Source organism: Sturnus vulgaris, chromosome 17, assembly GCF_052056855.1.
Source record: "Sturnus vulgaris isolate bStuVul1 chromosome 17, bStuVul1.hap1, whole genome shotgun sequence".
Classification (NCBI taxonomy): Eukaryota; Metazoa; Chordata; class Aves; order Passeriformes; family Sturnidae; genus Sturnus; species Sturnus vulgaris.
Genome location: NC_142259.1, coordinates 7,262,413 through 7,273,786, shown reverse-complemented (window position 1 = coordinate 7,273,786; position 11,374 = coordinate 7,262,413). Strand labels below are relative to the sequence as shown.

The 11,374-nt window shown below is 58.5% G+C and overlaps 1 protein-coding gene and 1 pseudogene across 1 annotated transcript; both read right to left on the bottom strand.

The window, feature by feature from the left end:
- Nucleotides 1–1,717: 1,717 nt before the first annotated feature.
- On the bottom strand, nucleotides 1,718–10,825 carry FKBP1A (FKBP prolyl isomerase 1A). The gene is made up of 5 exons (XM_014890125.2): nucleotides 10,657–10,825; nucleotides 10,503–10,550; nucleotides 4,556–4,668; nucleotides 3,726–3,878; nucleotides 1,718–2,750 (listed from the first exon to the last, which is right to left on the bottom strand). Exons 1-4 carry the CDS (start codon nucleotides 10,799–10,801, stop codon nucleotides 3,750–3,752), a joined length of 435 nt encoding a protein of 144 aa, XP_014745611.2. The 5' UTR covers nucleotides 10,802–10,825; the 3' UTR covers nucleotides 1,718–2,750; nucleotides 3,726–3,749.
- On the bottom strand, nucleotides 4,675–9,608 carry LOC148221808 (uncharacterized; annotated as a pseudogene).
- Nucleotides 10,826–11,374: the final 549 nt, after the last annotated feature.

Here is an 11,374-nt window from a genome sequence, read left to right as displayed (position 1 = left end):
ATTATCCTTCCTGGGCTCCACGGACCCTGCTGGGGGGGGGGGAAGGGGGTTCCCCACTGTGATCCCCTGCGTGGGCAGTGGCTCCTGCTGACACCTCACTGCCCTGGCGTGTCAGGCTGGCGCGGCTGTGACCGGGATCCCGTGTCCCACACCCTCCCAGCCATCAGCTGGGACACGTGCCAGGTGTGGGAGTCCCATGCTACAGGTGGAGAAACTGAGGCAGCACAGAGCTCAGCATGGGGTGGCTGGGGCGTCCTGCTGCCATGGGCCATCACCATGTCACCCGGGGATCCAGTCCTCCAGCAGCCAGTGGTGACATTCTGCTGTGGGCATTGAGGATGCCATGGGCCACCGTGTCCCCAGGGGCTGGGCAGGGGGGTGCTGAGGGTGCTTGGGCAGGCCTGGACCTGGTGGCACCAGCCCAGAGTTCCCTGGCACTGGGCCAGCCTCACTGTGGAGCCACAGCCAGGCACATCCCAGCTCCCTGTGCCTCCGCTCTGGCGTGCCAGGCAAGGAGGAAGTGTTTTATTTACCGGTGTTATTTTTAGCTGGATGGTGCCCAGCTGCCTTGACCAGCCCAGGACAAAAACAGCCTGAGCACCAGCGGCAGAGAGAGTCCTACACAGACAGAGGATTGTTCCCTGGAGACTCTTCATTTCCTGAAACCCTCAGCCCCACAAAACCACAACTGGAAAGACTCACACCCCACCTGCACTCACAGGTGCTGCAGGAGCTGTGCAGGGGCTGAGGGCCCAAGGGCAGGAAGGTTCCCTCAGCCTCCCCCCAGGCCCAGCTCAGCCCCAGCCAGAAGCCATGGCACTGCCTGGCACCAGTTAATAATTAAAGCAAAAATCTTTGCAGGAAGAGAAACCCAAACTGGCCTCAAGCTTCCACCCAGAAATGGCCACAGCAAAGGACAGAGCAGGGTGCTGGTGCCCCACAAGATCGTGTTCTGCTTAATTGAGCAGCAATTAAGGGCAGTGTTAATTCCTGCACAGACCTGTGCAAGCACTGGTGCTCCTGAATGCATCCCAATAGCAGGAGCTGCTCCTGCCCCAGGGCCACTGCTCCCTCCAGGACCCATTACACATAAACTTTGCTTGGCAGCCGGGACAGGCTGTGTTATTGATCGTGGCTGTGTTATCAGGTGTGGCACACTGATCAAAGGTTGTCAGCAGAGCAGCCAGGCACTGGCCCACAGTGGTGCCTCAGCAGGTCTTACACACAAACAAGCCCAAAGCAGGTGATGTGCTGTGCCCTCTGTGCCATGTCCAGCTTTCAAAAGGACTGAAATCCAGAAAGATGCAAGGAAAGGCTTCCCTGGAGCTGCAAAGACCATGGGAATATACATCCATCTATCCTTCATGCTTCCAGCCTGGGCTGAGTCACGGCCACAAGGGCATGAGGCTGTGAGGGCAATGCATAATAGGTTATGGCGAGGCAATTAATTATGCAAATTCCAGCAGGCCGCCATCACCTCCCACAGAGCACAGCAGCCCCAGGCATCCTACTGTGCTCCCAGGGCTGAGCACCTGAGCCTCTCACTAAGCCACAGCAGAACAACCCTGGCACAGCACCCAAAGCACCCCATGAGCGTGGCACAGCTCCCTACAAGCCCAGAGCAGCACCCACAGCACCCCACACAGCACCCCCTGAGCCCAGCCCGGCCCCTGCTGAGCGATAGACGGGCGAGGGAAAAACCTCCAGGACACAGGGCTGAGAAAAGCCAGCATAAAGCGTTTTTATTGCGATAATAAACTGGATACCTTTGTGCGGCGGAGAAGGAAGTGACCGGCGGGAATTTCTGTTACCAATGGACTGGGCAGGGCAGAGGGAGGGGACACAGGACACAGCTATGCATCCTGTGAGACCAGGCAAGCAGCGATGACCAGCATCAGGTGGCAGGAGAGAATGGGCAGGTGTGCTCAGAGCAGGGACAACAGGGGGCTGACAGTTCCTTTCCACGGGGGGGAAGGAGGACAGAGGCATTTTTGTTGAGTTGAGCCCCCACCACCTCCCCTGCAGACAGCACCTTCCCTTTGTCCAGTTTTCCTTTTTCTTTAAAGAAAGCTCCATGCTACAGGATTTTCAGGGTGTGGTGGAGCTCTGGTGGAAACCCAGCTCCCTAAATCCAAAAGTGGTCTGGAGGGGAAGGCAGGCCCACCGTGAGATGGCAGGGTGAAGCAGGGGCAGAGCAGCACTCCTTTCCCAAAGCAAACCCACAATGCCCACAGTGATGCTCCCCAGGGAGCAGGGAAAGGCCAGGCTCCCTCGCTGTCCCATTCCAGGCAGAATTCCTATAAACAAGCCTACTGCTCCCTTGCTCTCTGCATCCCTTCAGCCTCGACAACCTCACTCTGCTATGGCTTTTGCAGCAGCAGCAATTTCTGGTTTGAAAACACCATAAATCTGCACCAAAACGAGTAACTAACAGGATTCCTTTTGTTCAAATGACTCCTATCTAAGGTCAGCCCATCTGCGTGCTACTAGGAAAACATAGTCTACACCTGGAACAAAAATAAGATTAAGAACTTGACCCAAAAAGAGTTGAGGTTTACGGCGTATAGTTTAAAAAGACATAAAAACACGATACAAGGAGGAAGAGTCAGACGCAAAGCTTAGTGACCAAAGGCATTCAATCAAGGTGTAAGGTTATACAATGAGTGTAGTGGACTATCAGGAAAAGCTCCATACAAAGTCATGTGCACTCTTCTTGAAGCTGAGATTCTGGATTCCTCCATGTGCCAAACCTGTGGGGAGAGAGGAGAGGCAGTGTGACAGAGCTTAGTGCGGGCCAGATGAGGAGTGAATGTGCCCAGGGCACGGCAACCACACCGGGCCCTCAAGGCAGCAGTCAAGCCTCGATCACAGCGGGGAGCACAGCCCCACCCTGCCCACACCGTGGGGACCCCACACCCCAGAGCAGAGCCCCAGAAACACAGAATGGGCTGGGTTGGAAGGGACCCTAAAGACCGATCTTGTTTCAGCCTCCTGGCACAGGGAAGCACACTGTCCACTAGACCAGCTGCTCCAAGCCCCATCCAACCTGACCGTGGACATTTCCAGGGATGGGGCAGCCACAATTTCTCCGAACAGCATGTGCCAGGGCATCTCCGCCCTCACAGGGAAAAATTTCTCCCGAATATCTAATCTAACCTTGCCCTCTGTCAGTGTGAAGCTGCTCTGCCTTGCCCTGTGCTAAGTCCCTCTCCAGCTCTCTTGGAGGCCCTTTAGGCTCTGGAAGGTTTCCCCAGAGCCAGGCTGAGCAACTCCAGCTCTCAGCCTGTTTCCATAGCAGAAGTGCTCCAAACCTTGGGTCACAGTCACAGCCTCCTGCCCACATCATCAGTCCCATACCCTGGCAGCATGGGAGACAGGAGTGTGTGAGGCAGCCAAGCCCCCTTGGTGCAGCAACAACACTCAGAACCCAAAGCACAAAGAACTGGCACTGCAACACCTCCATGACATGAACCTGCTCTGCCAGGCTGAGAACTTTGCATGTAGCACTGTAGTGATCTGAACCCCAGCTCACCAGACTCCCAAGAGCAGCTTCTACCCACAGCCAGAAACCTGTCCTGTCAATCTCATATTTCCCACTACTGCCCACTCCCCCCCTCTCACCCCCATCCCACCTCCCCTCCCCACATTGTCTCAAGAGATCAAACACAGGGGCCTTGAGCTGTCCTCAATCCACACAGCCCCTGCCAGAAGCTGCCCCTCCTTACCCGAGGACAGGGTGCTGGGATGGGTCATTCCAATTTCATGAGCTCCACGTCAAAAATTAGAGTAGCATTTGGTGGGATGATCCCTGGGTGGCCAGTGGAGCCATAGGCATAATCTGGGGAGATGGTCATCTTTGCCCGCTGACCAACGCTCATCTGGGGCAGGGACAGAAACACAGGGATGTCAGGAGATGGGCACAACTACCAGGTGAGTGACAGAGGAGGGACACACACCTATCCCCACTGCTTTCCCCACACTGGGCAAGGGCAAGGACCCAGGCTGCACAAAGCAGAGAACGAGAAGAATGTCAGAGGGAAAAGGTAGGCAGCACAGGCTGGAAAAGGAGCAGGGCTTGAGATGTCCTTCACACAAGGGGAAGGCAGGGAATGCCAGGGCATTCCCTCCAGCCACCAGCATCCTTGTGTTGCCAGCACAGCACAGAGTGAGCAGCGTCACACGGGCAGGAGCTGAAGCTGTGCTGTGCCCACAGCCCTCCCTCTGCGTGGGCTCTGGAGCCCAGGAGGCCTGAGCACTCCCGCCGTGCTCATCCAGAGCTAACTCAGTGCAGAAATGTCACCGCTGAGTCACCGACGTGCTGTAGGTGTTGCTGGGGCCTGGCCCGGCTCTGTTCCTGCCAGCTGGCAGGTGGCAATGCAGAAGGTGATATTCACACCCACACCTCCCAGCGCCGAGGGGGTGGAACAGGGGAATAAAATAAAAAAAATAATAAAAGAGGGAACGAGCTGCATGCACACTGATTGCTGCCCACGCGGCAGCTCCTGGCGCAGCACAGCCTGGCACGGGGAGCGCGAGGCGGAGGAGCTGCGGGCACCTGAGCGACTCCTTCCTCCCAGCCGCGGATCACCTCCTGCTTGCCCATCACAAACTTGAACGGCTTGTTCCTGTCGCGGGAGGAATCAAACTTCTTCCCATCCTCCAGCATACCTGGGGAGAGAGAGAGGGAGGTGATGGTGATACAAGGACAGAGCCACGCACGCCAGTGTGAGATGCTGTGACCTGGCAGCCCGAGCAGGTGACAGTCACATGGCTCTGAGTCAAAGATGTGTCTCAGCTTGATCTCCTTCTCCCTGGGAAACACTTGTACAGGAGGGGAAATCCCTGTGGCATCACCCATCTTGGGGTAGAGAAGGATGACACTTAACTGTTTTGGCAGAAGAGAAGTGTTCCTCTGGGCCAGGACCAAGGACAGACAGGGGAGCAGATAGATGGGGGAAGAAAATCTTGCCCACCTTGCAGCACCACCGACAGCCATTTATCAGGCAGCAGGATCCGACCTTGTGCTTCCCATCCCACAGGAAAACACGCCTCTCACTCTTCACCAGGCTTCCACCTTCAGGCATCCAAAAACACTGATGACACTACCCCATCTGGAGGCTGTGACTGGCCTCCAGGCCTGCCTGTGCCCAGCTGATCTAAGCCAAATCCCTCCTGGACCCAAGAATGACGACAGGGAGAGGCATCACCAAGTGCTAGATGCATGTGCCTGGGGCAGCCCTCGTTCCCCAGCACGGGCTGAGCCAGGCTGATATCCCCAGAGCTAAATATAACTCCCCAACATAAGCTAAGGAGGAATTTCCTCCGCTCCCTTGCTCCCTGCCTGACCTTCTTGGGGAATCTTGGAGCTGGCGCTGCCTTATAGGAGCAGTAACTCCACCAGTCAGCTCCCATAGACAGCTCCAGCTCTGCATTAAAACAGCCAGTGCCCTGTACAATAAACCCTGTGTGATAAGAGCAAAATTAAACCCTCTTCAAAACATTTCTTCACTTCCGAAAACAGCCCAAAAATCTTGCTATCCTGGCTGGACACTGCTCTACAGTCTTGAAAAGCCGAACTTCCTCAGGATGGCATGGGGCAGATTGACTTCCCTTTGCCAGGGCACGTGTGCAAGGGAAAATGTGTCTGGTGAAGAAGATGGGATGGGGAAGCTCAGCCCCTGCTTGCACAGTACCAGAGGGAATGGCACAAAGAGAGCAGCAGCCACAGTGGTAGGAAATGCTCAACGGAAAGAAGGGAATGGGAGAAAATACATCACCTTTGCAGGGGCAACAAGCACCGAGACCTGTGGGCTCCTCTCAGGGAGCAGAATTAAGTTTTTTATTTAACAGACAGCAAAAATCCCTTCTCCAGGGTGTCCAGCATCAGCTCAGCCGGTCATGCTGTAGCCCTGGACTTTGGAATAGTAAATCTGGAGTTCTGGAGTTCTCTCATTTCCTCCTTCCAGGATAAACCTCTTGTCACTGAACCTGCTTCCAGCCCCGTCTGGCACTGCTCCTCGCTCCCGTCCGCTGGCCTTGCTCCCACCTGGCAGCAGGGACACGGGGCAGGCCGTGCCGGCTGGCACAAGCAGCGCTGCCTGGCTGCGGCCCCAGCTGACCCCAACTCAGCTCCCGGCCCTCCGGCGCTGACACAGGCCAGGGTGGCTGAGGAGGGACAGAGAGGACAGCTCTCTGCCACCCGTCTCCCTGGATACCCACCAAGGAAAAACTCCAAGGGACCATGCAACACAACCCCCTGCTTGTCACAGCAAGCAGCGATTACTGGGCATCTGCAGCCTGCAGAAGTGAATCTCGTTTATGTCCTGACCTGGGAATGCAGAAGCATCAGCAGCAGTGCAGGAGATGCTATCAACCTTGCACGGGAGTGGACAGGACTGTCTGACCCCTCTGCCAAGCTCACCTGTCCCAATCCAGCCTCAGGAACTGTTTCAGAGCTGGCAGCTCCGTGGCTGCAGAAGAGAGGGATTGCTGGACTATGCTGGATGCGGCAGCCTAAGGGATCGATCACTCAGCTCTCCCGAACCAGGATGGAGAAGGTCATATATGGGAGCCTGGCCATGTTCCCCCATCATGCCAGTGGGAAAAACAAAGAGTCTACAATCCCTCAGAGACTGCATCTTCATCTCAGGCACTTCCTCTGCCCGCAAGCCTCCTAGGAGATTTCTCCAGCCCTGGACAAGTATGAGTAACCATTTCCTCATCCCTGCCATCCCTGAGCAAGGAGATAACAAGATCTTAAAGCTATTATGGAGGCAAAGCATCCTCTGGCAAAAGCAGCTACCCCAGCAGAGCCCCAGGTGCAGCAGATAGCCCCTGGCACATCCCAGCTTATCCAAGCCCCTGACAGGGCTGTATGCTTGTCACCCCCAGTCCTGCAAGGATGGCAGAGCTAACACAGGTGGATTATTGAGACTCACTTGCCCTGACTCCAACCTAGAAGGATTTGAACCCTCAGAGGTCTCAGGAAATCACAGTGAGGAAGAACAGAGAGCCTTACAGCTGAGGCTGCAGCAGCTACGGGATGGAGAAGGGGCTGTGGAGCACGGCCCCAGCTGGGCAGCGTGGCCCTGCCAGGTCTCTGCCACACTTGGCAGGCAGGAGCTGGGAGACGCCGGCTGCAACGTGCGACTTGGCTCCGGGCCCCCTTGGGCGGGCAGAGGCAGCAGAGAGCAGTGCTGGAGCAGGCAGACTCAGCCCTGGGACAAACCTGCCGGGTCGGGTTCTGCCAGGGGTGCGGAGCCCCACCCGCACCCCCTCCATCCCCTCCGGGGTGCTGATCCTTGGCACGGCCATTGCCCAGGGGCTCTGGCGCAGAGCCAGCCTCCCAAGGAGAGGCAGGAAGAGACCAGAGCAGTGGGGCAGGCACCTCTGCTCCAGCTGGGACAGGATGGAAAACCCTTGCCAGAAGCCCTGGAATACCCAGCATGCTCCAAACCCCTGCTCAGGGCAGGGATGCCTGGATGAGGTTCAATCCTGCCTCCACCAGCACTCCCCATCACTCAAGCCCACCCCATTATCAGCCACAGCTGGATGGAGAGAGGGCTCTGCCCACCATTCTTGAGGCCTGGCAGGACAGAGGACCACAGCAGAGGCAGGGAAGGAGTGCAGGAGACAGCGCTGAGCTCCCACAGTTGCCACAACCCATGGACCAGCAGTCGCACACCTTGGGAGGAAACACCTCACAACCACAGGGCATTAGCTGAGCAGCACGAGAGCATCGAGGGCAGCACCCAGAGCAACTGGGGGAGCACCACTGCCCCAGGGACTGTGCACAGGTGCTAGGGAGGATAGCAGTCCCCTCAGTTCCATCCTGCTGGAGAAATGCAGTTTCCTTCAGTATCCTTCTCTGCTCCAAGCCCAACTCCCTCAGAGACCTCACATGCTGAGTGCAAACCTGTTTGGCCAACCTATGTCAGACTTGCTCCTGTCTTGGCACTCCCCAGAACGACTATGGTCCCCCCATTTCCCCTCCTGAAGCACAGTGGGGTGCCCACAGTCTCCCCACACAGCTGGTCCCCCTGGCACCAGCACTACAGGACCCTCAGCTGCACAGCACGCCCACTCTGCTCCCTGCTCTGACTCAGGGGGGCTTAGCTCTGTTGGCCCCAAATCCACATCCTCTCCCCACTGATTCACTCCCACGCTCCATTCCATCCCATGCCAGTTGCTGCAAACAAAGCAAAGTGTGCTGAACACACTGGGCACATTGGGGAACTTTATCCTTGATTTTGTTCCTTTAAGAGCCCTACGTAGCAGATTTCATATCAGAGGCTCTTTTGGACACCCCATGGCACAAGCTCTCCACAAAAACACCCAGGACCTGGAAGGAAGGAGGGGGAACAAGTTCAATTCCACCAGCTCCCCTCATATATTTCCATCTCTGCAACCCCAGCATAAATAACTGGCATCTCCAAGGAGGAGGCCCAGAGGTTGCTCTTCTCTCCACCTCTTTCCTCTGCACTGCCCTCCTGCACCAGGGCTGTCTGTACATTCTGGGATGCTCTTAGCAGGGCCATGCCCCATGGAGCAGAAGCCTAGGCACAGCCAGAAGCAGCACCAGCCACTGGCTGACCAAGCCACAGTCCCTCACACTTGGATCACTGTTTTTTTCCCCAAGTGGTTTTTACCCAAACCACTGTGCATCCATAACCCAGCACAGGGAGAGCTGCCTCCTGCATACCACAGGCTGGATCTCCCCAGCACTGGAGCAAAGGGCAGCTGGGGACGGAGCCAACACAGGGCTCTGGAAGGAGTCCTGAAGCTCAGCACCTCCAGCACTGCACTCTGCCACCATCTTTGATGCTGCTCTGGGATCGGCAAGCGTTGCAACTGGGCCGGGAATCAAAGGTTTGTAAGGTTTCCCATAAGCCAAGCCCCGCTCCTGTCTCTGGCAGGGCTGGCTGCAGGAACTGCGCTGCCGACGCAGGGAAATGGCATCAGGGCCTGGAGGTGTTTGATTCCTGCTGCCTGCCGAGGCAGGGGGGGCAGGAGCAGCCTGCAGACGGAACGGGGGTGGGGATAAAGGACAAATGGAGACAATAATAACAAAAAAATAAAATAAAGGAAATTAGAGAACCGCTCCCAGGCGCAGCAGATGACTGCTGGGGAGGGTCCGTTGTGAGCAAGTCACCACGTAGCACTTTGCCTGAAGCACCGTGACGTGGGTACAGGATGCTGGTGACCCCCAAACAGCTCTGCTGGGGTGGGGGACGGAGCTGGGGAGAGCAGCCAAGCTCCAGCAACGCCGCAGGAGGGGAGAGCCGGCGCAGGGAGCCAGAGGGTTGGGAGCTGGGAGGGCTGGCAGGCGGCAGGACTGGCCCACCGGGAGCCACTTGACTGCCTGCCAGCCTCTCTTTGTTCTTCCACCGGCAGAGGAAACGGGGCGGCCGGGCGGACCAAGCTGTTTCCTCTCCCTGCTGACGAGGGAACGGGAAGGACGGGGGAGATGGAGGAGCAGCAGATGGGCTGGATGCCCGCCGAGCCCTCCCGACAGTCCAGGCCCCGTTCCGCAGAGAGGGGCACCCCCAGCCCTCCAAGGGGAGCAAGGCGAGGCAGAAAGCGCTGGGGCGGGAAGGGGAATTGGTTATTAGCAAAAACAGTCACAAATGAGTCATTAACTCATTTTTACCATGCCAATGAGCCAACGCTGTACAAAAGGCAGCCCAAGGGGACAAGAGCCCCCAGAGTGATCCCCAAAGCATTTTTTTGGGGTCCCAAGGTTGGTTTCTTTCCCCCCAGCCTTCCTTGCAGAAGGCTGCTGGAGGACATGACCCACCCTGGTTTTGGGGCAGCCCCTCATTAAAGCACTATCCCGACCACTTAACAGCGCCCTGATTACCTGCACTGGGGTCGCCCCAAAAAACCCCATGATGCGGGTCTGGAGCGGCCCCACGGGTACCCCTGGTGTCACCCTACAAGGGAGAAGGGATTGGGGCAGGACTAGGGAGGAGGATTGCACTCCTGCAGGGAGCTATGGCAGTAGAGACCCCGCTCTGAAGAAGCGGACCCCGAAGCTCCCGGGGGGTGACTTGTGGAGCCCATGAGGGCTCCGGGCCCGGCTGCCCCACAGCCCACGGGTCTCGGCTGCCCTGGGACCCCCAGGGCTCTGCCCGGGGTACCCCTGCCTGTGCCCTGGCGTCCCCTCTGGGTCGTTCCCCGGTGCACCCCCAAAAAGAAGGCTGGATACGCGTGGGAAAGGCCCCTTCATTGAAAAGGCTGCGGGAAAGACGGGGACAGCGGGGCCTCCCCACAGCCACGGGGCACCGACAGGACTTCCATGCCCACCCCAGCGCCCCCCGGGAAAGGCCCCCGTGGCGGCCCGGAGCCCCCTCTTCCCCACGGAGCGCCGCGGCCCATCCGAGCCGCCGCGCCCGGGGTCTCTGCAGGCAGCTGGGGGCGGGGGGTTGCAGGCCCCGCTCCCTCGGTGTCCGGGCCGGTCCGAGCCTCCCGCCCCTCCGCTCCCGGGGCCGCCCCGCACTCACCCGTGTAGTGCACCACGCAGGTCTGGCCGCGCTTGGGGAACGTCCGCCCTGCGGGGAGACACGCGCCATCACCCCGCGGCACCGGGACCCGCACCGGGACCCGCGGGGAGGGCAGGGAGAAGGGATGGGGGGGAGCGGGCTCGCCGCGGCTCACCGTCGCCGGGGGCGATGGTCTCCACATGCACGCCCATGCCGGTGCCGGTGCCGCTCGCACCCGCAGCGCCCGCAGCCCGACGGAGGAGGGGCCGCGTGTGCGCAGCCGCGGCAGTCACCGCCATAAAGCCCGCCCGCCCCGCCATGGAGCCCGCCCGTCACTTCCATAGATCCCGCCCGACCTTCCATAGATCCCGCCCGGCGGTCTGCCCTGGCCGCCGCCATCTTCCGCCCCCCCGCCCGCCGCCATCTCGGCACCGCGCGGTTGCCGAGGGAACGCGGGCCCGGCCATGAGGGACCCTCCGGGCGCGGCGCCCTGCGGGCTTTGCCCCTTTATCGCCATTTCCAGCCCACACAGCCGCGGGGTGCGTGGCCCAACACAGAATCAATTACTTTGGAAAAGGCTTCTGAGATCAGCGAGTCCAACCTCTGACCCAACACCACCGTGTCAACCAGACCAGAGTGCTGAGCGCCACGTCCATTCTTCCCTTAAACACCTCCAGGGACGGTGACTCCAGCACCTCCTTGGGCAGCGCATTCCAAGGTCTAATGACCCTTCCTGTGAAGGTATTACAGCTAACATCCAACCTAAACCTCCTCTGCTGCATATTAAGACCATGTTCTCTCGTCCTGTCCTTTGTTCTGCTGAACTGGACACACACAGTCAAGGTGGCAGTGCAGACCCAGAGCTCCATGTCCTCCAAAGGCCAACAGCGTCC